Genomic DNA, 26160 nt, shown 5'->3' with positions numbered 1-26160 from the left:
TGTAGGAACTAAGCAGTGGAAAAACAAGTAAAAACCTTTCCTGGCACTGCCTAACTTACAGGCTAGTTGCAGCTTGTCTCCTCGAGTTAAATATCTGGGCTTGTGATAAGTGCAGTCCTTGTCCCAGCCCTCCATCCAGAATAACTAACTGCAGTTACACCAATAGTGCTGAGGAGCAGTGGCTGTGGATCAGAACCCATTGTGATTTACCCTCCAAGCTTTGAGGTAAATCTTCAGAAATAACCCGTGTGACTTACAAGCTAATACCTCATTTTAAAAAGTGATTCAGGCACTTGGCTGCTGTTCTCCCATTGAATTAATTTCCTTTCCCTGTTTGGCAGATAACAGGTCTTTCCTATTTGTGCAGTTTGACTGTTGCCTTCTTTTCAGCTAACTGGTTTTGCAGAGTGTTTTCCACAAAGAAGAGAGGAATGTGTAGTATTTCCAGGGGCAGGAGCGCCAGCCTTTGGTGTTAGGAGATGGTTGGTTGTCTGCCAGAAACGCTGATGTCTTTTCTGCAATTCATACTGCTTAGATTCCCCAGCTGGTACAAGTGCCTCTGATGTCGGTTGATCTACACAAGCAGAGACCAATTCAGGTAATTTATTATGATATTAACACAATGTGCATATATTCATAACTGTAAATGCAGTTACTCTTTTTTCTTATTGTTTGTTTTTTGTTTTTGATCACTGAAGCTTGTGGAAGTTCAGACAGGCTGCTGAATGTGAGAGACTGTTTTAAGCTGAGGTGAGTCTATGATTCCAAGATTGAATAACTGATGATTTAGCTGGATATTAGAGCCAATGTGTCTGTGCTCTTTCAGAAGCTGTTGGAACTGAGGGAAAATCCTTTTGTGCTTACTGAATGTAACTAGACCAATAAATGTTCACCTGCTATCAGAGCTTCTTCAACCTGTTCATGTGAAGATCTAGTTAACTAGAATTAATGGTACCGTGTGAGCTGTACAGCTCATTTCTGGAAGTATTGAGTTATTAAAAAGAGAACAATTTTCTAAGGAAGTGGGAGTAGAAGTGTCATTAGGAGAGGCTGCGGTAGAGGACGGAAAGGCAAATGGACCTTCTGTTCAGAGTGTGAATGTGCTCTTTGAGATTGGATGGATTTGTTAGCATGTGGCTTGGGAGGTTTTATACAAGAATGCAACATATGCTGCATGTTGGCATTATGTTTGTTATGTGAAAATATTATTTTTTTTCCAGCTGAGGGTGTTCTGATTGTTTTCCTGCTGCTTTGCTCTGAGAATGTTTGACAAGAAATTGCCCCACCACCCAGACTGTCCCTGAGCAGCCATTAGTAAGCACACGGCTGTCTGGCATCTGCTCAGCTGCTCATCCCTATTTAGAGCCCCCGATGAATATTGCAGCACAGAGTGGCTGTTACTTCCAGTATCTGTGAATCACCTTTCCAAGTCTCCAGTGATTTTTCTAAGAAACCTAAGAGGAGGGGAAATTGTGTGTTTAACTGATGGCAACAGACTGGTGGAACCGAGGTGCCCAGGAATTGATTTTTAAAGCTGCTCCCTGGTCTCACCAAAAATAAAACCTCACGGGCAAAGTGAGAGCAGAGCTTGCAGTGAGGTTCTCTGCCAGAATGCTGTGCCACAACAAGCCTTTTCCGAGGGCTGTCCCCGTGCCTTATTTTCTTTTACTCGGGAGAACTGTTACCATGATTTTCACATTCTGCAATGACTGGTCCATGCAAGCCCAGTCTAACGCCTCTTCCCTTCTGAGTGTTCTTGCTCCATCCCCGTGTTACTGCTTTCTTTTTCCCATAGCCTGTGTTCTGTCTCTGGTTCCCTGCTTTTACCACTGCTGTTTTTATGGCCAAGACTAACGCTTTCTAGAAATGTATTTTTTCTTTTTAACTATATCTTGTTTTTCTGACTGGTGTCACATCTGCACCTTGACAATTTGTTTTTCCCTCGTTAGAGAAGCGTGAGTCTGGGTTTCTTTTTCCCGTTTCTTTCCTTTTTTTGCCACCCTTCTTCTACGCGTGTTTTACACTGTTAGGGTTAACTGAGCGTGCACCCTGGAGCGTGGGGGCAGAGGTTGTCTATCTCGGGCTTCTCGTACGCACTGCTTGTGGCACCCAGACTTCCTATACTTCGGACTTCGCACACCGAGCTCTGAGAGCCGCTCCTTCAATAGCGTTGCTCCGAACGGGGCTTGCACGCCTGCACGCCGCAGGGAGCGCGGGCCGGGCCGGACGGGAGCCGCCCTAAGGGCTGCGCCTCGCTGGCAGCGCGGTGCATGGCAGAGGGCCGCTGCGGCTGACGTGTCGGACCTCCGACGGCCGCGGCTCGTCTGCTGCGTGCTAAGGAGCGGCGCCGCCCCACCTGCCGGCCCGACCCACCGCAGCCGGGCCGCTCCGGGGAACCCCGCGCGGGGGAGGCGGAGGATCTCCGGAGAATCTCTGAGCCCCGCGCCCCGCCTCGGGGCGCCGCTCTGGGCGGCTCTTTTAGCGCGACCCCGGGGGCTGCGGCTCCGCCAGGCGCGGAGCGACCGCCCCTCCCCTGCCCTCTCCCACCCCGTCCCTCGCCCCTTCCTGCTCTCTCGGAGGGCGCGGCCGGGTGAGTCAGCGCCGCGGGTGGGGGCTCCGGGGCGGGGAGCTCCCGCCCGACCCTACAAAACCCCTCCCGCGCGGCCACCGGCCCCAGCCGCCGCCGGAGCCGCCGCCAGAGCCGCCTCGCCCACCCCGGCCAGGTGAGCCCCGGGGCTGCCAGCGCGGCACGGAACGGGGCCGGGCCGGAGGGAGGGAGCCGGGGTACGGCGGCTGCCGCGGGGGGAGCGGAGCGGGTGCTGCCCGGCAGCGGAGCGGAGCGGGGCGGTGGTTGGGTGCGGTCGCCCCGCTCCTCTTCCTCCGCCTTCGCTCGCTCGCCCGCCGTTGTCCCGTGGGCGGCTTCGCGCGGCGGAGCTGAGCCGGGAGCTCCGTGCGCCCCGCGCCGCGGCTGGGGGTGCGGCAGCGCCCGGGAAGGGAACCTCCCGTACGTCGTCGGGCTTCCCCAAAAGCCTTCCTGCGAAAGCACGTAACGGTTCGGCAGAAGTAGCGGTGGGGCCGTAAATTCGCTTTCCACCCCGAAGCTTCTCCTGCCGTTTAAAGCCGTGCGAGGCTGCGGCGAAGGCGGCGGGATGCGCTCGGCCTCGGGCAGCCGCCCTTGCCTGCCCTGGACGCTGCCGGCGCCCCGCAGCCCTTGCATGGGGCGGGGCCGGGCTCCTCGGGCTGCCCCCGGGTTCCCCCCGCCCACGACGGCAGCGCCCGGCTCGGGCGTGGCGCTCTGAGCCGCGGCGGAGGTTCTTCTAGGGGCTGCTGCCCGCCTGAGTCAGGCCTGGCGCGATTCCTCCTGCCTGAGCCGGAGGGCAGAGGGACGGAGACTTTTATTTCAGCCGCAGGAAAAGCGAGACGCTCTCAGGGTGGCGTTCTTACTCATAGTGGGCTTAGTTCCTTTTACCTTAGCTGTTCTGATGTTGGTGTTCAAATGCTGTGTCTGCATAGCGGTACGTTGACCCTGGTGTGTAAATGGAGAGTTAAAGGATCTTTCAGGTCCTCTGTGCCGCTGGGTGATCCCTCTGCGCTCCTTCTGTAGCAGCTGCCTGTGCTAAGCAGCCCCAGTGCGTGTGGTTTGCATTACCATGGAATGGTTTCCACTGGCAGGAAAGCTCTTCCCGTTAAATGTAGAAAATTTAATAACTTGAATTCAGTGAATTAAAGGCCCTTATTTTTGTGTGTGCATGGCATCTTCTTGGACTGGGACATCTCCTGGGCTGTTAGTAGGGTGAGAGCAGTTCAAGAAGGTGTGCAACGGTGTGGTTGAATGGTTTTCTGGATCTTTTCCTTTAAGCCTAGTTTTTCTCTGAGTGGTGACTGACTTTGGATGTCCTGCTTACAGCATGCCCTGCAGGGGGAGGACCTGGCCATTTGTACCAGCAGTCAGCAGTATGCAGTGAATGGTTTTGAGTCCTTAATTCATTTACACTGAGGCATTGCAGCTCCTCCCTGCTGCATCTCCTCTGTTGCCAGACTTCGCCCTGGTTTGAGACCTGGCACAAATGTGCTCTGAGTTCTAGTTTCCATTCTCTCATTCTGGGGATGCCGTTTCCTTGGCTCGTGATTTGGGAACACCCTTTGCCCAGTTTCTGTCTTGAAGGGTGGATTAAATTCTTAAAATGGTAGCTCTGCTTATTGAGCAATATTGATTGTGCGTACCTGGCATGGCTTTCCTGCATGAATCATGGTGGGTGTTGTGCTTTATTTTTTCTCCCCTAACTTTGTGTACCTGAGCTGTCCCTGGGAATCAAGATGCAGAGCTGCTTCTAGGTATGCTCTTCTGTCGCCAAACAGCTGAGGGGATGAGGCACTGCGTGTAGGCCAGCCACAATGTAAGAGTAGCTTTGTAAGTCAGAGATTGCTGGCAGTGGTGACGGGGCTCAACGCAGGTAATCTCCCTTAGTAGAATAATATTGTGCTTTAGAACTGATAGTTTGTATTTAGGAGTAAAACCAATTGCAGAAGCTTGCCTTAAGGTATTGAAGTGTTAGCTTAGGAGGGTAGGTGTTGGTCGTTTCCAAGTAAGGAAGAACAAGTTAGTGCACGTATTTTCTGTTTACATGCTCAAACCCAGCCAGAACTTGTCCAAACAGCATCAGAATCAGTTCTCAAATATGACGGCGTTACAAAGCAGGGTGTGACAAGACGTGCATTTTTTCTGAGTAAAGCTCTGCAGTTTCTTGCAGAAATGCGTGTTTCCTTTTGCCAACATGCTTCTGCGGAGCGGCGGTTGCTATAGCATTGTTGTGTGCTGATGGCACAAAGCTCCCAGCTCCAGCCCTACGTGAGGGTGTGATCGTTCTGTTCTTGGAAGCTGTTCAAGTGCTTTGTTCCAGCAAGCCCGATTCAATGTGGTTTCTAATTGACTTAGAAATAGGAGTCTTGCGAAAAGCTTTGAGAAAGATTACACTGCAATCACTTTGCTTGTTTTCACTGGTGGTTTCCAGTTCTTTGTAACAAGGAAGGCTGAAGGACCGGAATTGCTCCTCTCTGGTACTGGCTGTAAAGCTGTTAGAGTACAAAGTTCTCATTGTTAGGCACTTCACTTTATTAACATAGACATGAAGAATTTCGCAGTGCAGGAATGTGTTGTCCACCTCCAACCAGTGTCACTGTGCCAACAGCAGGTAGCAGCTTCTTGCCCTTTCTGCTGCCTGTCTTAAAAAGGCCGTGCTGGAGTTTTGCTCCAAAGAGGATTTATTTATTTAATTTAGTGGATTATTTATTTTATTGAAGGAAATTGATGTTTACTGTGCTTTGCATTTCTCATTTTCTTCCCTTGGGATCTTACTTTCCCTTGAAATAGATTTGGTGTTTGTTACTTACGTAGGTTATGACAGAAGATACCAGGTTTTCTTGCTGTATTTTAAGCAAGGAAATGCGCAATTACTGCGTTTATGCTAAAAAAGAACCTGAAAAACCAAAACAAAAAAAACCCCATCAAAACACGTTACTGCACTTTATTTCTGAAATCCAGAATTTCTCTGCTTTTTCCTCGTAGAAGACTTCATGAAAAAAAAGGATTAATAGGTGTTTAAACAAAGAAAAAGTCTTGCTCTGGAGTCTTTACCAGGTCTCTGTTATTTGGAAAATATTTCCAACCTCTTACTGTGCTCTGAGCTCCTGGATTCAGATCCTGTTGATGAGTGGAAGGGAGTGGGGAGACTGATGTGCATGGAAATGAAGGGAAGAGCGCTCCGTGTGGCCGAGAATAATATCATTTTTATTCCAGGCCCAGTTATCAGTTAAACGTCTCTGATCTTGAGGTGTCGTGTCCTGTCTGCTATCCAGCCAGCTCTTTTCCCTGTTTGATAATGCTGTCTGTACAGATGGCTGAGTTCTTGAAGAGCAAGCTCTGGTTTTGAAAGACCTGGTAACGTTTGCTGTAGTTGCCAACCTGGTTGACTAGCTGGAAATACGACGGGCAATCTCTCTCTTCTCAGTGAAAGAATCTGTGAGCTGAGTTTTGGGTCTACAGTAAGTCACTTACACATTGCCTTTGGCTTCTAATCTTTGGGAAAGAGAGTCCATTTCAGCAAAACAGATCTACAGCACTGGTGAACTGACCAGAAAGCAGAGCTGAAAAAAAGTATGGTGTTGTAAAGCACAGTTATCAAATTGATGTTTATTCTTGCAGTGTGAATAATTTGTTTCAGGGTGATTTTTTCCCCCTAATTTTCTTTGCATGTCTTAGCAAGATACCAGGTGGTTTAGGGAGGTGGACAAGTGATATTATTTTATGTTGCAAGGCGTTACTCTAGCTGTCAGAGTCTGTTACCTGCTGTCTAATGATCGTGTTGCCAATGGGTGTTTGCAGACTTGTCCCAGTCAGGACAAAAGCCTCTCACTTGCATTATTAATGGCACTGTGGCTTGGAAACCCTTAAATCAGCAGTTTTCCTTGCAATTAGCAGATTGGATTGTGTTGGTTTCAGTGGTGCAGTATTTCAGGGCTGTATAGCCTGGACTGTAACTGTAAGTATGCTTATGTCTGTAAATATGTTTATGTCTGCTTGTTTCTCTCCTCCAGCGTTCTGTCAAGATGTCTACTGTCCATGAAATTTTAAGCAAGCTCAGCCTGGAAGGAGATGTAAGTATTATTATTCAAACCAGAAAAGTTTGCTTGACTTAAATGCCATATATTTTCTTGCTTTACAGGATTTTCTTCCAGCAGTTGTGCTGAGCTGTACAATTTTCAGCATTCCACACATTTCTTCTACTTAATCTTATCTTGACTAAAAACTTAGTTAGCAATGGTCTGCTTTCAGCCATAAAGCTGCTGTAAACCACAGGGAAGTTGTGTGAGGTGACGAGATCTAATGACAGCTCACCCAACTGACCAGCAGCATGAGCAATCTTCGTGTGCTAGAGGCCGTATGAAGGAGACCAGAGAGCAAACTGGCTGCCTAGTTTGGTCGTTCATTTTTTGTTGTTGAAAAGCTTTCAAAATCCTGGTGTTGGTTGGGTATTTTCCACCACATCTACACTTACTCGGTAGTTTCATCAAAATACAGGACAGCCGCACTTTGATTTCTTGTATTGCAACATTGATGGGAAGGTTGCCATTGCAGTGTGAAGATACTGTGTCATCACTCTGTGGTTCTGCAGTTGATACCAAAGAGGAAGTGAATCTCATCTATGCATCATTTCATTGGTTGCTTGCAAGGTTACTGTAATTGTGATTTTTATAACCAGCAAATGCAGACCTGAACATGGTACAGGCAAACTTTTTGGCTGTTTTTGCTACTTGTGAATACTTGTGAAATAAGTTGTATTTGATCTCTGAGAAGGCGCTGTTGAAAAGAACTGAGTACTGCACTGTAGGTAAGTAGCAAAGCTGATTTTGTACAGCAGAAGCAGTTAACTTCAGATTTCTTGTCAATTTCCATTTAAATGGGGAGTTTCTTTTAGAATAATATTTTAGCAGTGGAATATTAGCAGTAGATCTGTTTCTTCTGTGATACAAATCAATAATGGCAGAAGTCAAACTTGAGTACTGCTGGATCAGCATTTTCATCAGATTTTACCATAGAGTCTAAGAGATACCAGGAGGGGTGTTTGTTCTGGAGGGCCTCAGTTAGAAGCCAGAGCTGAGTAGCTAGTCCATATAAATGTTCTGCCCAGTTCCCCTAAGCAGTGATGCAGCTTATTAACTGATGTTAAATGCAAACATTCAGCCACTACTTTTCTCTTAACAATTTTTTAACCTTGATGGTATAGGATGGTCACAGCTGAACCCTGAATTGCATGTTAAGGGAATGTTAAGTACATTCTGCATCATTGGTCTAGCAACTGATCTGTTTAGGACCAAAAAACTGCATTCACCATCTGGCTTGGGCTGTCTTCTCTTTCCTATATGGGAAGGAAGGGGTTGAGCTGAAGTTAAGCAGCGTGTGCCATTTCTGCTTCTGTCTGCAGCAGAGACTAGAGAAATTAGGTGGCGAAGATCTCCCCAGCGCGTCTCATCATGTGCTCTCTGCACTGGAAATTGGAAGCCTCTGTTTTTAGTCATGACTTTATAGGTTACTTGCCTGATGATGGCAGGCAACTCAATTTTCAAATGTAACTGATGGTTTGTTTGCAGGCAAAGAGCTCTTGAGATATAAATGTCTTGAAAAGTTCTTGTTTTGTTTTGTTTTTAAAGAAGAAATTAAACCTTATAAGCTTTACTGTTAGTGATACGTGTCCCCTGACGTTCCTTTCTTCCCAATATGGTTCAGTTCCTCAATCTTGGAGCAAGTGAACCAGTTGTAGGACCTGTGAAACACAATAAATATGTGTGGAGAGAACAATCTTTCTCTGCTGTAATCTTGCCCAAACTGCCGGTGTGTTTACACAACTTTCAGTGCCACATCCTGGAAATGTTTGTACTGAACCAAATGCAAAGTCAGTTGGAAAAACTCCCTTGAAATCATACAATGGCAGACCACAGTGTCTGGAGTGGCTGTTTTTCATAGGAAGAATAATAATCCTGATAAGACTTTTCCCTATTGCACTGACATACACAAGAGTCAATAAACATCACTTCACAGAGTCACACATCTTTACGGATGCTGAATTTAGAGACGGTCCATTTGCTGGTGGAGCAGCCAGCAGAAGGTTTCTGCCTTACCTGTACATATGGACATGGCACTTGCTGGGCCTTTTGATCGCTGCCAGGGGGTCTGAATCTACCTGGTTACATACGTGTGGAGGGACACACGGTGGCTCTGACCGGCCTCCAGATGGCTCTCAAATAGCAGATAAGCTGCTATGTGTTTTTTCCATGTGTGATATGGTCTCGCAGTCCAGCCTTTGTCCAAATGACTCAGAACAAGCGGAATAAGAGACATCCAACTCTGCTGAGCTCACCAGGTGGCATATATCAGGTTACCCAGCAGTGGTTAAACAGAAGTGCCACGTGGTCGTGTGTGCTGATGGGCCTTGGAATCTTTCAGGCACCCAGATTTCTCTGAGACAAGAAGGTGCAGTGCCTGCTGCCGGAGGGATCTGTTCCAGGCGGTGTGACCTCTACAGGACAGCATCAAATGTACAAACAAACAAAAAAACCCACCTCTTAGATTTCTTAGTTAAAACTTGTCCTCTTTCTAATAATTTGGGTGTAAAAAGGTCCTCCAGATGTACTAAGATAACTTAGTACTGTTTATGAACCCTGTTTCTGTTGCTTTTAGGGACTGAAACAAATGTTTCCAGGGATCTTTACCAAAAAGCTTAGTCATTCGTTCACGAGGGAAATAGCTATGGCAATTTCAGATGTTAGTCACTATGTATCTCTGCTGCAGTTTTAAGTGTCTAAATTGGACTCACTGTGTTTCTCAGCTGCTTATACCAACGTCTGAGGTTTAGGGTAACCTGCCCATGGAAGGTGATGTGAGCTAATATTGATACTTGCAGCAAAGCAGCTGAGATGATTTCAACTTCTGTTCTACTGATCTCCTGTTAGAAGTTATAATCCTCAGGAAAAGTAATTAGGAACAGCTGATACAATCTGGTAACTTCTAGAGCGTTCCAGCTGTTTGCTTGGTACCTGAATGTCCTCATGTTCTTAGCGGTGGTAATTTGAAATGTCATTCAGTTTTGTTAGCCTCATAATGGTTAAACCAAGTCATCTGAGGCATGGACTTTGAGAAGGAGATGGTAAGTAGCTTGTGCTTTATAGAAGTATAGGCTCAAAAAGATTTGGTCTTGCATTTAAAATCTGTGAGACAGAGCATGAAACTTGTTCTGCCTTGTTAATTTTCATCTTCTGTCTCCCCCGTCTTTTTTTTTTTATTTAATCTTTACTTTGTGCAACTGTGGCCTGAAATGTGAAGTAAAAAGCTGGCTTCAAATCTTAAATATTTCAGACTTAATGCAACAGATGTTTAAACTTTTGTTGAATTAGCTTTTGCTTATCAATTTCCTTCTACTCTAGCCTGAAAGCACCAAATCTGGGAAAATAAAGATTTAGTGAATAATTTTTGAATGTCAGATTGTTGCTGTATGGCACCGGTTTGTACGTATTCTTTTTTAAAATAAGCATGTCTCTGAATGGGCTTAGGGACAGTACTCCTCTGGAGAGCAGGGAGAGCAGAGTTTGCTAGCAGAATTCTGTCTTCATGAATACCCAACAGTAATTCTTGCATTTAAGAATTTGAGTAAATAACAGTCAGCTGCATATATTAACTGCAGCAAGAGCAGATTGCATTTGCATAATTTAACTTTGGGACTTCTTCTTCCTTTATTTCATTTATTTGTTTATTTTTCCCTTAGCATTCTCTCCCTCCAAGTGCATATGCCACAGTTAAGGCTTACTCAAACTTTGATGCTGACCGGGATGCTGCAGCCCTGGAAACAGCCATCAAGACCAAAGGTGAGGAACATGGGCTGTGGTTTTGACCCTGCTTTTAAAGTTAGAACACTGGCATGCAAATAAAAAGTACGGCGTCTCGCAACCGCCGTGTTAATATCCTTAATCTGGCCACCTGTTTTAGGAGATTTAGGATTTCTCAGACCTCATGTAAGCTTGACAGAGCTAGATTGAACTGTGTGAATCCGTGCTTTAGAATATGTTTTAAAAGTCTGTGCCCAAAAGTTGTTCAGACTGTTGCTAAAAATGCCCACTTTTTTACTCTCGATTTGTCAGCACTTCCAATTCCAAATTATTTTTTTTTTCCTCTGGAAATGAAGTGGCAGCGCTTTGAGACCAAGCTCTGAACAACTGATTTCTAAGGGATTATTGGATTGGACATTTCTCCTTCCTTACAGCTTCCCAAGCAGCTGAACAGGGGTGGTTTGAAGTACATCTTGTGTTATTGTAGAGGTCAAAGTCCTAGAAACAGAATCCAGTTTCTGAAATGATATGGTAGTATTTCAGGAGCAGGGCAATGTGAGAGTTCCCCACTTCACAGAACCAGGTAGGCTGGCATCTCCTTGTCTGTGCCAGCATCCATTTGCACTGACTGGGGGGAGACCAGGATGGAGCAGATGAGATGCAGACCCATGGAAAGCAGGAGCACAGGGAATATCAACTGCAGCTCCCGAGCCCTGGAACCTTGTTGGTGCTCCTAGGGCAGTGACTCTTGATCCTCATCCTGCAGAAGGGATGTGCCAGGCTTTCCAGACTTTCTCCAGGCCAGAGGAGCAACGGCTGGGCCCAGCTGGACCTGCCAAGTCTGTTGCCTACATTTCAGGAGACGGAGAAATTTAAAAGCCAAACAGTTTCTCATCAGGAAGAAATGCCAAGTCAGTGCCAACAAAGCACATGTCTGACTTGCTACAAAATGTGAAATTGCCCCTCCCTAGCAAGCATGAGGCTTCCTCTCACAGGATTTCTTTTATTTAACTGGAAACATCTCTTGCATACTCATTGAATTAGGCTAAGTAGTGGCTTTTAATCATTTTATAGTCTGTTTTAAAAAGTCCTCTTATAAGAGAGGAGTAAAGCTTATTGTGTTTGACAGAAAATGCTTTGTGAATATGTGGACTTTTGTCAAGATTCATTGTTTTTTAAAGTGAGCAACAATGTCCATTCTTGTTACTCATTGATAGAAATGCACTGATGAAATCCACCCTGAAACTTCCAGAGATTTTAGTGAGCAGCAAAGAAAAATGTTTGAGCAGCTCAACTGCTTCACCCCGCCTCAGCAGATGTGAGTCAGCATCCTGTCCATGCAGCATGATTCCCAAGTGTGCAGGGCAAGCACTCATTTTCCATGAAATGCCAGAGCAATGCATTAGCTCATGTTTCCATCCTCAAAGCATTTGAATTAAAAACTTGAATGTAGTCATTTGTGGGTTGCTAATCTATCACAATTGTCATAAGAATTGCAAATGTCATTTGGTAGTTTTGAATGCAAAGTATGGTTTAAATTTAAAACTCATTAAAACGCCTAAGAGATTGCTGTGCTGTAGCTCTCTCCAGGGCTGAAGAGCTGTGTGTGTGCATGGCTGTTCCTGGACTGGGAGAGTTTGCTTTCTTTTACAAAAGAAAAACACTTTAAAACACACTAGCTGTAGATTATGGCTGAAATGTACAGTCAGCATGTTTTCAAACCAGAATTTCTAACTGAGACATGATGATTTCCAGAGCTTTGTCGTTTCAGGCTGAGCTTCTGTAAGAGCACAGATGTAGGCCTGCCTCAATAGGAGCTAAGGTCATGGAGTATAGCATTTCATCATGAAAAATGTGGGCAAGAGGGAGAAATAAGTCTGAATATTTTGGACTTGACTCCTTGTTCCATATTCTGTAACTAGTGGCTAAAAGGCTTGTTGTATGCTGGTCACTCTGAAAGTAATGCCTCCTATTTATTTCCATGGAAATTGGAACAAAGGGCACAACAACACTATTTGATATAACAAACTCAACTACAGAACGCTCTTTTTCAGCTTTGTCACCACTATTAGTTGTGCATTTTTGCCAGCAATGAGCAAGAGCCCGCATGCTGCACTTGTAAATATCTGTATGGCCACCTGAAGTGTGGCTTGTTTCTCGTGTCTCAGTACCACTGCTGAAACACACCACCCACTGCCTCACTGTGCTCACATCCACTGCTGGGTCTCTGTACACATTCAGCAAGTGTCAATGAATGCCAATGGGTGCTATTTTTTCCCTACACGGAGGATTTCAGTTCCACACCTTTGCTTCATCTGCACTTCCATGTCAGACACCATTCTGTCAGCCTGCCCCTCTGTTGCATGGCAGCAAAATGGCATATTGGTGGGAAGGTTCAGCCCCTACTGCCATACCACCAACATCCACCTCTCACGTCATGAGTCAACATAATAAAGTAGGAGGGCTGCTCTGAAAGAAATGCCTCCTATATCTGCTGTGGTTGCTTCTGGTACTAAGGAATATAAGTGTAGATGGGTTCTGGAGGGGATCTGAGACCTGCCAGTTGCTGCTGATCCATTCCTTACTGTCTGGTTTCTATTAAAAATATTCATTTATACAAATGTAAAAGAAGCTATTTGTTGTGTTTGTTGTAGTAAATACAGAGATCCAAGTCAAAACTCTGGGCTTAATAGGACATCCATGTTAGAACCACCTGTTTTCTTCAAAGTCTGGCATGCAATTCACTGTGTAAAAATAAGGACAAAAAAGCTCAGTTCCTTCCAGTATCCAAAAACAACAACAACAACAACAACAACAACAACAACAACAAAAAAAAAAAAAAAAAAAGCAACCCCCAACAAACATTCCTGTTACATTCTGAGTCAACATGGTGCACTGTTTTATTTTCTCATTTTTATATTTGGAATGTTAGTTAAGTGACTTGAGGTGAATTAGAAAACATAGCTGCTTTATTAAGAAGCCTTAACTAAAAACACTCAGATGAAAGGCTTTAATGAGTTTGCATTTGTGTCAGTTTTAAAGCGTCTGTTCTTGAGCAAGTTTCTTTGCAGAGTGTTGACTGAGAACAAGTGAAGCAGGAAACAGAAGCAGTGAAGCAGGTCATGGATGAGACTTTGTTGATGCCTGTGCACGTAAAGATCTTCATTGCATTGAAAATTTGGGATGCTTTCAAGGCCGGGATGTTACACATACCAACTAATAATACCAGGGCAGTTGAGCTCTGCTCCAGACTGCACGTATGCTGTGTTTTGAGTGTCAGAGAACACGGTAATGCAAAGAGAAGAGATCTGCTTTCATTCTTTATCTTATGTCTTTGTAGGTGTGGATGAAGTTACCATCATCAACATCCTGACAAACCGCAGCAATGAACAGAGGCAGGATATTGCCTTTGCCTATCAGAGGAGAACCAAAAAGGTAGCAAAATACGTAGAAATAACAGTTATTTAATATTTTTCTTGTGGGTAGTTAGATTTTCAGGCCTTGTACATCTCACAATTAACTGTGAACAAATGACATCATATTATTGGGCTTACTGTTTCACTGGAAGCAAAGATGCATTTACTATGTTCGAATCTGTTGAAGATTTCCTAGCAGTTGCAGAGATCACAATGGTGACATATGAGCCAGCCAGCCACCAGGCACGTGAGTGAAAAGCCAATCTCACGGAATGTCTCTATTTGAAGGCAGAAGTGGAGAGGCTTGGAAGCATAGTTACTTATTTGTTTATTGCATGGCAACTTTGCATAAGGAAAACATTCTGTTCACATGGGTAGTTTGAATGAGAAAGGATTGCAGTCAGTTGTGCGGAAGTTCCATAGACATGAAACAAAGTGATATACTGAGCTGAACTTGTCAGAAATACATGCACTCATCTGTTGATGGAAAGAGATCTCTAAAATGTTTGCAGCAGTCTGCATAATAAGTCTTTTTGTCTGGAAGGCAAGAGATGTTCTCTTGACTTTTGAAGTTGAGAGTCTTACTATAATTTAAGTTTTACGCCCACATAGAAGAGGAAATTTGTGTAGAATTGGGTTAAGATGAATGTATCTCTTCCAGGTTTGCCAGACCCCAAACGGTAGTCCTCCAATAGCAGCCCAGAATGCACATCCAAATGTAAATCTAGAGTTAACGTTTGGAAATTCACCAGCTTTATGCATGGCTGATACAGGCACATACATGCAGGAGCACGTACAGTTGGACACATGCATGTGTTTGCCTGTCTGCACCCTGACCGTCACTCTCTTGTGAGCACTGGGGGCATTTCCCATGTAGGCTGGACGTTAGTAATGAAGTGTGTCACTCAAAGCTCTGTTAAATGTTTTGCATGACCACAGAAATGCACAATCAAGAAAATATACAGCTTCTTTCATCTAAGTGTTATCTCTTCCTTTACCTTTTTTTCTGCGCTGCAACCCAAGAGCAAACTGAATTTATCAAGTATAACAAGTGCCAAAGGATAAGCAAGTACAGAAAGAATGGAAATGTGCATTAGAAATCACTTGGTGAAATAAGCAATTGCATGATAAGAGAGGAGGAAATGAAATACAAAAAGACATATCTTGAACTAATATGTATGTTTCAGGGCAAGTATCTCATGGATTTCTTTGGCAGTGTGTTGTACTAGGCTGCTCATTTTGCTCAATATAGCTGCTTGTTTTGTGTATTGTTGAAGTAGTTCATTATAATAAAAAGCCACAGATTTACATCTCTTTACATTCCTGTGAGTTGAGCTAGGTTTAATGGGAACTACTGATAATCTTGAGGAACGTTTTGATTTGTGAAGTCCTTCCCTATTACCAACATCAATGGAACTATCATTGACTACTGGGGAGTCTGCATTTGTGTCTCACCAAAACTTTGTGTGCGTGGAACTTTGGATCCAAATTTGGAATAGTATCCTAGAATATCTCTTGGACTAAAGCAGATAGATGTCCAGAGCTCACTATCTCAGTCAGTCAGCATAGTAAGCACATAGAGTGTTAGCATACATTAACGTTCTGGATGGAGTTGGTGGCTTTGGAAGCAAGTTAAATGCCCTGGCTGTTTATCTCACTGGTATAAATGTATCTGCAGTTTAGCTGAGGTCACTTTCTCTTGCAGTTAGCTGCTGTCCCCAACCTCACCAATTGTTCACATGAAAAGCAGCATCTCCTAACTTATGGGACAGTATTAAACTCAGGAACGATATTGGCCTGTGTGGACCCTGAACTTGATTCCAGGGATTTGAACTTTGGAACTGCACTATAATGAAGCTGGTGCTAGCTTTATTCAAACTACATATGAACTCATAAAAGATGAAATGCCACTGACTTTATTTGCTGCAGATTTGCATGCATTCTATGAAACAAACATGCCTGTTGCTTCCTACAGGACTGACAGTTCACAGTAGACTCAGGATACACAATCCTGGTTGTATTCTTGAAGTTCTTGAATTTTTCTGCTTTCAGGGATTTTTGTTGTCCTTCAGCCAGCCGTTTAGGAACTGGACCTTTACAGTGGAAAAACTGTGCAGTTTTCCAACTTCTCAGCTAATGTGGGGCTGCAATAATAGGAAAAACACAAATAATATGGTGCTACAGGAAAATATGAACATCTGATGGAGAAGCACTGACTGCAGGGAGTCAGGCTGAGATCCATCGGCGCTTATTAGATCTAATGAAGTGTCAGTGCTTCAAGACTGGAGCTGAGCCGTTCAGAGTCACTTGGATGTCTCTGCATCGTGCTCCCAGCACTCTGCCAGCCGCCGGTGAATTTCTTATTTTCAAAGGATGAGAAAATCTCCATTTGCCAGGCTTCTTTCTTAGACTTTCACAAAACAAAAGCTCTTTGTGTTCCTCTTCCTTGTCAGTTGTGTAAGAAACACTGTGCAGACTTGGAGACTTAAAGTGCTACAGGCTAAATTTTCAGGAGATCAGAAGTGAGCTTTAATTTTTATCTTCCATCTTGCCTCCGTTATTTTACAGGAACTTTCTGCAGCACTTAAGTCTGCTCTGTCAGGTCATTTAGAGGCAGTGATCTTGGGCTTGCTGAAGACACCATCACAGTATGATGCCTCTGAACTGAAAGCTGCCATGAAGGTAAATGAGCTTTGAAATGCAAATGTTTTTCTGGTGTGACTTTAAATGTTATTCTGGTGTCACTATGTTAAGAATGAATCTGGCCTTTGTATCCAAGGCCACAGTTTTCGAGTATGTCCACTGTTAGTGTTTTGTTTGTTTGTTTGTTTTTGTAGCACAGTTCACATATCCATCTGCAAAGCATACAGCATCCAAGTGTGAAATAAAATAGATTCTGGAACCGTGTGGTTTTTGAAATGGTAATTAAATCCTCTTTTTAGGGAAGAAGTACAGTCAGGAATAATTGATCAGCTGCTATGGCTGGTTGCTGCTCTCAGTACTGCCCTTAAAAATAACATACAGGTTTGTAGTACAAAATGGCCTAAGAAAGAAACTGTTTGCTGCACCTCTTAAATCCTTGGCATTTGTAGACTGAAAAAGTAGCTCCCGCTTACTGGGTCATTTTGCTGATTTGGACAGAACATCCTGTACCAGATCTGCCTCTGCAAAGAATACGAGGAGGAGGAGAATGTGATAATGAGATATCAAAGCAATCTTGGAGAAATTGCACAGCAGTGACTGAACTTGCTGAGTTCAGACCCCTACGATCACAGGCAGGCGTGGAATAAATGGCTAGTTTAGAAACAGCTGCTCTGCTGAAAGAAGACTTGGAGCCGTGCTTATGCCAGTGCTTCTACTCTTCTAAGCACGTGTATGTTTGGGAGTTTGTACTTATAATCAGCCCTTACATTTCAGCTTCTTTATTAGGTTGATTATTGATTGATTGATTGATTGATAACTAAAAACAAGCATTGAAGTACATCTGCTGGCACTTGTGACAAGACAAAGAGCGGATGGACTCATTCGTCCAATCAATGAAAAATGAGTAGAAAAAATAAAATGCCAGTACTGAGATGGTAATCCTGTAATTGGAGGCCAAATCCATTCCTCAGCAATCAGGTGCTGCCCTCTTCTGGTTTCAATGTGCACTATCCATAATTAGCTGCAAATCTGATTTTTTTTCTTTTCTTTCTATTTGCAATTATTTTACATTTCATATGTCTAGGATGGCCATATACTTATACAGTGTATCTGCTGCATTTACAGCCTGTATCCTGAGCTATTGCCTTATTGTAGCCATAGGTATTATATTCTCTTGGTTCATCAGATATTCTCATCTCCCACGCACTCAGTCTGAGCTTAAGTTTATCTTGATACTGTTCTTAAATTACAGTATGACATGAAAACCAAAGTTGGGTAAAGACAGGCCATCACTGAAGAGTTAATTATTTTTCTGGAACATATGCTTACAAAATGCTTTGAAAACACATAGAAAATCTTCAGTTTCATTAGCCTTTATTTCTCCCCTAGATATTTATTAGAAGTGCTCTGTAGAAAGCTTTCCTGATTCTCTCAGCTGTGATCCATTTCTATAAAATTATTCTGCTTTAGTCCTCTAACTGTATCCAAGAAGGCAGTTTTTCTCATAATTACCTCAGCTTTCCAAACATGAAGCATGAGAAATTTTCCCAGGATGTTACCCTGCACATTTCTCTTTCAGTTCTGTGCAAACATTGCCTGTTTTTGCCAGATACCAAACACTTTGTTAAACAGAAGCTTAACAAACTCTTAACAGTAGGCATCAGAGGCTTTTTCTGCCTGCTCTTGATGCTGAAAGACAAAGGCATTGGGATTAGCATGAACAATGGTTCACTGGTAGGCAGAACAAAAACAAACTCAGTCCATTCAAAGAACAGGTTCTTTTCAAAAAACTGAAGTATCTGTCTGCCAGATGGCTTTACTAACTAGCAACTCAGATGCACTCAGTGGTCACTGGATAGGGAAGAATCATCAACATATCCAAGTAAATCTTCTATTTTAAGTGATCTTTCAGAGGCTCCTGTCTCACTCCATTAACAAGATAATAGTGATGCTGTTAGCAAGATACCCATATTTTATTTAAATATGTTTTTATATAAAATAACTGAGTAAGTTTAGAGCACATTGATCAAATCATGTTATTCTGGAGTACTGAGTTTTCTCTAAGGTTTAACTTAGATGCTGATGCAGTTTGATGTAGTTAGTTATTTTCTTTTAGGGCTAATACCTATATTGTTTATCAAATGGTAGTATTGCTGCTTAGCTCAAAGTACTCTGACTTCATTAAGTTGATTTTAGTCCTGCAGAAAGGTAAACAGAAATTTTATTACTATAAGATGGACCTTGGTTCCAAAGCAAAAACTGCTTTGAAATGTCATCTCAACCCATTCTGCTTATTTAATATATACATATAGATTTCATTTATGTGTATATATATGTATATATATATATAGGTTATCATCCCAAATACCTTTTTATTTCTTAATATCTCTAATGGTAATACAGTTACATCTGTGTTTATGCATTGAGGAGTACACAGTGTGGCCAAGTGAAGAAGGGACTCGGTCTTATGGACCTTTTCCAACCTAAATGATTATGTGCTTGTATTTATTAGCTGGAAATCCAGACATGCTTAAATCTTTGTTGACTCAGAAACAAAGCTGAGACAAATGAACACGTCGTGCTCAGACTTGCATTGGTAGTAGAGGAAGCCTGTGGAGGCAGGTGGGGCAGAAAAGCAGGAAAGAACAAATTTGTTGCTGCCCATTTGCACACTAAGAATGAACGTGGGCTGCAGTTAGTGGACCTCTCTCATTTATGGTGGTGGTGAGGTTGCTGAGTATTATGGGAGACACTCGTAAGAAACATGTTACACAGAGGTACCATCAGTTAGACTGTCAAAACTGTTAGAATAATATTTGGCTGCTAAAAATCTGGTGTTTTTCTGACACATTACAAAGCATCTCTACAGCTACCAAAAGTGTCCCTGAATGGTTGTGAAACTGTTGGAGTTGGAGAAAGGAGAAAAGATAATGAAACGTCAGTAAAATATTTTGAGGCTGTTTAAGCATGTCTGCATTTCTGGCATCTAACTCACCTGTGCATATGTTCCAGGGCCTGGGGACTGATGAGGACACACTTATCGAAATCATTTGCTCACGGACAAATCAGGAGCTTTATGAAATTAATAGAGTCTATAGGGAAAGTAAGTTTATTTTGAAAGTTTTAATGCAGTTTGTTTGTACGTGAAGTTGCTTGGCTAAGTTCCCTTTAGGGTTGGTTTGACTGAGATTCTTACACCACATCTGCTCTGTTTCTTTTATGCTGGAGCATAAGAAATGTTGTACTGGCATCTTGGATATTAATGTGTTTATATAGTTTAACCTGTTGCTTGGTAGCAAACAAATTGGAGATGACATACTACTCACCTGATAAGTTGCATACAAATATTCTTTCGTAAGCTACAGATGTCCTGTGTGCAGGGACAGAACGAATGATGACGGACTCATGGGCTGTAGGTTCAGTTACGTAATAAGTAGGTGAAGCATGTTTGTAAGTTTATGTGGGAGACCTGCCATTAAAGACATGAGGTAAAACTTCACAGAAGTATATATTCTCTTTTGTAACTGTTCCAAAGCATTTTATCTGATTTCAGGTATAATTCTTAGTTGATTATAACTGGAATTGAGAGCGATGTAAGATCCACCCTCAAAAATATTCCCCTCTTTTAATATTCATTATATTTTGATATTGACTACTCTGGTCATGTTCATCATAATCAGTAGTGCAGCTGTCAGTGCCTGTTTGTTTCCCTGAGCTTCAGAACTGAGCTCACCAGAGATAGACTGAAATATAGAAAACTGCTGGCTGTTAATGCGTGATGTTGTCCAGCAGTTCTGCTAAGGTACTGGCTGAGTCAGAAAGGACGAGCAAAATCAATGTGGACTTAATGATGCATACTGAATAAAAATGTGCATCAGTCAGGAGAATGTTGCTGCTGCAGTTTAGATTGCTGTTGAACAGGAGACACAAAGTGATTTTGTAGCAATGTAGCATGTGATCATTTGAAAAACAACGATGTTGAGACACGTACTGGAATCTTACGCAGGATTCCTTTCTTTTATAATAGCGGTTTCTGTCTTTTTGCATTAAACTTGCAGTTGCAATTGTCTAGTTGTAAATCCATGAATAGTGAAGGTCTAAATGCAGTGGTTGGCAAACAAGCGGCCACTGGTTCAGCTTAAAGCAATATTCCCCTCTTTTCAATATTCTCAGTTTCAATATTTTATTGTTCCATGTTTGGCAGGCAGGCTTTGATTGCCTGGTATCTCCAGCGACTAGCTGATAGCAACGTTCTTTCTTTTGTATGCAAGCATGTGTTTGTTTTCCTTCCCCTCTATATATGGTTGCTGTTTGCTGATGTCATAAAATGCAGTGATTAACTCCTGTGCTTGTAAGCAGGTGTTTGTGGGATGCTCTTAAATGCAAAATAATTTTTTGTTTTCTAGTGTACAAAACAGAACTGGAGAAGGACATTATATCAGACACATCTGGTGACTTCCGCAAGCTAATGGTTGCCCTGGCCAAGGTAGATCTCTTCATATCCCTCCAGTTCTCCGAATGCCTGCCCATTGGGAGTTCTCTGCTGATTGCCAGTAAAATAATAGGATTTCTAACTCACCTTAAAATTTTCTTGTATTTTCACTTCACAAAAAATAAAATAAAAACTGAAGGGCAATGTATTTTGACAGTGACACTGTTTACAGCATCTTCACATGGAGATGAAACAGGCTCATGTAGCAAATAGTGACTAATTACTGATTAGTGAAAGAAATATAATAAACTGATTGAAATCTATTAAAGTTCTTCTTAATCTTGCTATTCTCATTTGAAGGGCAAAAGGTGTGAAGATACTTCTGTGATTGATTATGAGCTGATTGACCAAGATGCTAGGGTAAGTCCTAGTAATGGCCATTAAATGTCTTAAGTTGATTAAACCTGGGGGGATATTCAGAGTGCAGATGCTGTGAAAATGAAGAGTTTATGAAAGCAGATGTATTTCAGATCTCTCTCGCATAGCAACGTGTGAGTGATATCAAGGTATCTGCTGTTTGCAGTCCTGATACCAGTTTTCATGGGACACTTACCCCTAGGATCTATACAGAGACACTGGTATTTCCTGTAGGTCTTTTAGCAAAAGGAAACACGTGCCTTGTGAAGACTGATGGCAATGAAGCAGTTACAAAAGATTAAGGAAGAGGTATCTTTGAACTTAGTGGCTGCTAATGCTGTTGATTATATCTGTACCTTACTAAGAGCAGTTCTGCTGAGGTAAACAAAGCTAAATTTGGAGCAAAACCTATAAATAGGGGTAAATAGAAAAGTACTTAGTCTTAGTTACAGGGTAGATCCATAGATCCTGTCCTTAGTGATCTGCCCAAATCTGTCCTTTTGGGTGTCTCCCACTGACACAGCTCCTGTAGTGCTGTTTTTCCAGTAAAGAAATGCTCTGTGTTTGAAATGGCTTTCTGTGTAACTCGTGATTTTCATTCTTTACCCAGGAGCTCTATGATGCTGGTGTCAAGAGAAAGGGAACTGATGTTCCCAAGTGGATCAATATTATGACTGAAAGAAGTGTTCCACATCTGCAGAAAGGTACAATTTGAAAGACAGATTTACATTTTTCTTCCTGTAAGAAAATAATAGTCAAAGCGGTAACTGTTTTGTTCCACATGGCTTTCAAGTGTGAAAAGCAATCAGATCTTATTCACACACAAGTTGTTACAATTTTTGAAGTATTTGTGTACAGATCTCTTTATTTTTACACATGTGCAACCATTGTTTAATGGTGTCATGTACACTGAGAACAAAAATGTCAGAAACCTAGAAAACAGGGCTGCATGAGACCTTTTCATTCCATCCTGGTTAAATTAGCTATATCATGTGTTCAAATCTGAACGGGGGAAAACCAACTGAAGATTTTTCATTTCAGGAAGCAAATCACTGTTGCTTTAAAAAATACTTGTGACACAACTACCACGGTATGTTGTGAGATAATGGAGTTGTGAGCTAATGGAGGTGCTCAAGGAAAACAAAAAACTGTACCATCAGCTGGGTATCTTGGGCTGTACTGAAGAGACAGTTCCCAGAAGGACTTGGACAGGTTTTTTTAACCATGTCAGCACATTTCTCTCTCTGCATTTTTTGTGTGGCTACTTTTAACCATTCCTGGTTTGGTTTTGATTTGATCTGCTTTCTTTCTTGTAACAGTGTTTGAAAGGTACAAGAGCTACAGCCCATATGATATGTTGGAGAGCATCAAGAAGGAAGTTAAGGGAGATCTGGAGAATGCCTTCATTAATCTTGGTGAGTTACCATAAAATAAACACTATGTTTAAATAATGTCTTTTCAGTGCTCTTGCACTTGAGATGAAAATAGGCTTGGCTTCCTCTGTATTGCTAGAGGAGAAAGAAACTGGAAGGGCTGGTATTATTGGATCTGTGTATTTCAGGACGTTACAGGCATTGAGAGGTAACAAACTTTGTCCCTCTGCAAAATGTAGATCTTGCTTTCCAAATGAAAAGGAAAATGCACATGTTCTGTGATCTGTTGTTAGTTTCAGTTTTGTCCAATACAGAAGCTTAATGCTTGTTTCCCCCACATAAAAAGGTTGGAACTCTAGCTGTGCACATCAATTATTCAACATGGATAGGCTGGAAAGCAAGCAGTATGTGCGTGAGGAAAGACAGGCTGTGGAGGATACTAGAGGCTAAGAAAAAAGCTAATTTTGCTCTGAATTCTCTGAAATAGGGGTAAATGAGGGGGATGAATAAGGTGAAATAAGGTGGGGGTGACTGCTGTTGTGGATGAGACGAGAATACAGAGGAAGTTGCCAGGTTTCCCAGGACGTTCTTTAAGAGGAGAATCCATTTCAGACTAAGGGGGAAACGAGCTGTCTAAGGCTAGTGTAGAATCAAGGCAGCTCAACCTTGACAGGGACACTTCTCACCTATTAGCATACAATGAATGTTTCCAGAAAAAAAGGTTGTTCATAAAAGTGAAAGATGGACTTAAGAGTGAATTGTGTGGTGGAAGGTTAGCCTTCTGAAATTACACAACAATAGAGGGAAATATTTCTCCAACTGCAAGCATTCGTGCTTCAATCATAAGCGTAGCCAAGCAATTTATAAATAACAATTCAGGTAAAAACAATTCCTCTTTGCCCCTTTTTGGGGAAACTTTTGGTGAATACCTTATTTTGACAGCTTACAATGCCTTTGAAAAAGCTCCAATATTTTGTGTTCCATTCTCATGTGGGCAGGATGCTTACCCATTTATCATATCTCTCTCTTTAGTTCAGTGCATTCAGAACAAGCAGCTATACTTTGCAGACAGACTCTATGATTCCATGAAGGTAAGAAAGACTGCTCATTCTACTCATTATCTTCTAACCATTGTTTCATCAAATTTTTATTCCTTAGGTGGTTTCGTTCATATGATGTGTAACTGCCGTGTGGATACACAGTGATGACTTCGTATTGTTCACAAGCATTCTTTAATAGCTTAACTCATAGGCTATCTATTAATATGCATCTGGTATATGGAAATACAGGGAAGAGTCATATAATAATTATCTTCATTATATCAGTTTATCAAAATTACCAAAGTTAGATGCATCTTTTGTAGGTAAACACAAGTTGATAGCAGCAAATCTGTTTACTGAAATGGAAAAATAAATAACTAAGTTTGCCTCAAAACATTTTATTGAGAAAAGGTATGAAAGAGAAATACATGATGACAGGCATTAGGCAATAACATGAAGAAGATGAGGACGACCTCCTGGAGAGCCAGAACTGTGGCTTGCAGTCTAAGTAGCTAGATTGGTATCTAGAAGTTAGTTGAACACTGCTGATGAGAGAGGGATGTTCATGATCAAGTTCCTGGATCAAGTTCAAGTTCACTGTACCTTTTACTGATGCTACCCAGTTGTCTGTAATTTGCTGTATGTCCTCCACATCAGTTACAGCATCCTTTTACGTGTTTTATCTACTAAAAGTTCTAAATGTCACTGTGCTCATAGGGCAAGGGAACCCGTGACAAGGTCCTGATTAGGATTATGGTCTCCCGCTGCGAGGTTGACATGCTGAAAATTAAGAGTGAATTCAAGAGGAAATACGGAAAATCCCTCTATTACTTTATCCAGGTAAATTTTCAGCATTCTGTATATATTGATTGTATGGATCTTCCAAGTCCTTTTCTTTGCATTAATTCTCCATTAAAATTCATTTGCTGTGTTTCAGAGGCTGCAGTGAGAACAGTAGGTTGTTACCATGCACAATTGAAAAAATGCTTAGCTTTGTAGTCTACCACCAGTATAATTCCCGGCAGCCATTTGACTGCCATAGGCAAGTTTTACCTTTCGGTTGATGTGTTGCAAACCAAAATTCCATTCACCTGTCTCTATCCCCAGCCCAAAAGGAAAGAATTGCTCTGGGTTTGCTGAATTAACATAGATCTTCTAAATTGTCACTTCTTTCATTCCAGTGCCTAAGGAGCAGACTTTTATTGAGAGTGATTTTTTGTGATATTGGGAAATATTAAGTGTTAGGTTATATATATGTTAGGAAATATATTAGAAGAGGCCATGCATCTGTTTAAACCTGGTCTTCTGCCCACCTTTACATCTGCATGGATGTAATTGCATCAAAACCTGGAGCCCAAATCTTTTTCTGAAGTAAGATGACAGTTTGAAATTATGGGTAAATTTTCAAAATAGTGAATGTACTGTAAAATTTTTTGTGGTGATCAGTGAGAAGGAACAGAATCAAGTCCTCCAGCTTTCCTTTGTTATCTTGCTTTTCTTTTTTGCATTAGATCTCCCTAGGGCCTTGCATATATGTTGTAAGAACGATAATCTCAATTCACAAACAAGTAAAACTTGGTCTAGATAGTTTCCTCCAGGCTAGCAAGGCTTCAGTTGTGAAGATCAGTTCTTCCCCACAGGTCTAGAATATAGTGTGTATACCCTCATGTTTTGTAGCTGTTTCCTAATACGTGTTTTGCGTTTTTTCCCCTTTATAGCAAGACACAAAAGGTGATTACCAGAGGGCGCTGCTGAACCTGTGTGGTGGAGAGGACTGAAAACTGTGATGTGGGAAACAGAAATGCAGAGACATGCCTGTTCTGCTCTTCCTTTTACTGTAACCCGTGACAAAATCGAGCCGCCATGCAAACCCTGCCTCTACCCCTGCTTCACCACTGACGCAGCTCCCCAGCGCTGCCTGCACGTCTCAGCAGCAGCTCTGCTTGGCTCTGCCAGAGTTCCTAACAGCGTAAAGCCAGAGAAACTAACATTCCCCAGAGATAAAGGTTAAACGTGCTAGTGGAGAATGCCTCTTTGTGTAATGTTTCTAATAAAACATAAATAAAACAGATGTATCTGTCGGACCTTTAATCTGGAAAATTGGTGATCAACTGATGCATATTTGGCTTGTGTCAATCACTGGCTTTTTTCCCTTGTCCGTAATTCATTACCTTGTCTTTGTACCCCAAAGCCTTTCCTGTTTAATAATACTTCTTTTTTTTTTTTAAGTGAGAAACAGCCATTCTTGTAGTGGCGTTGTTTTGTTTTTTTTTTTCCTTTTACTCAAGTGCAACAGCAAAACTCAAGCCTCACCCATATGTTGTGTCTGTAAAACAAGGGCTGAAGGCATTGAAATTCCATTTAAATGCTTACAGCGAGCCGTCGGTCACACGACTGAAGGAAGGAACCGTTCCGGAGCCGCCCGGCGCTGCAGCAACGGGTGCTGCTCACCCCTCTCAGGA

General features: G+C 42.4%; 1 protein-coding gene across 2 annotated transcripts; it reads left to right on the top strand.

The window, feature by feature from the left end:
* Positions 1-541: 541 nt before the first annotated feature.
* ANXA2 (annexin A2) lies at positions 542-25769 on the top strand. Of its 2 annotated transcripts, XM_048955853.1 has the most exons (14): positions 542-598; positions 699-750; positions 6595-6654; positions 10317-10416; positions 13718-13812; positions 16362-16475; positions 19449-19539; positions 20843-20922; positions 21229-21288; positions 21896-21989; positions 22605-22700; positions 23691-23749; positions 24416-24538; positions 25417-25769. In XM_048955853.1, exons 3-14 carry the CDS (start codon positions 6607-6609, stop codon positions 25474-25476), a joined length of 1020 nt encoding a protein of 339 aa, XP_048811810.1. In that variant the 5' UTR covers positions 542-598; positions 699-750; positions 6595-6606; the 3' UTR covers positions 25477-25769. The 2 variants fall into 2 exon arrangements, with proteins under 2 accessions (XP_048811810.1, XP_048811809.1); XM_048955852.1 differs by lacking the exons at positions 542-598; positions 699-750 and adding an exon at positions 2447-2723.
* The last annotated feature ends 391 nt before the right edge of the window (positions 25770-26160 follow it).

The sequence above is a fragment of the Lagopus muta genome, chromosome 10, assembly GCF_023343835.1.
Source record: "Lagopus muta isolate bLagMut1 chromosome 10, bLagMut1 primary, whole genome shotgun sequence".
Lineage (NCBI taxonomy): Eukaryota > Metazoa > Chordata > Aves > Galliformes > Phasianidae > Lagopus > Lagopus muta.
This window is presented reverse-complemented; position numbering and strand designations above follow the sequence as displayed.

Bases quoted from the DNA above. Each gene is read 5' to 3' on its own strand.
- ANXA2 (XM_048955853.1), top strand. From the start codon at position 6,607: ATGTCTACTGTCCATGAAATTTTAAGCAAGCTCAGCCTGGAAGGAGAT. The intron at 21,990-22,604 runs GTACAATTTGAA...TTCTTGTAACAG, and splicing joins TGTTCCACATCTGCAGAAAG to TGTTTGAAAGGTACAAGAGC. The intron at 24,539-25,416 runs GTAAATTTTCAG...TCCCCTTTATAG, and splicing joins CCCTCTATTACTTTATCCAG to CAAGACACAAAAGGTGATTA.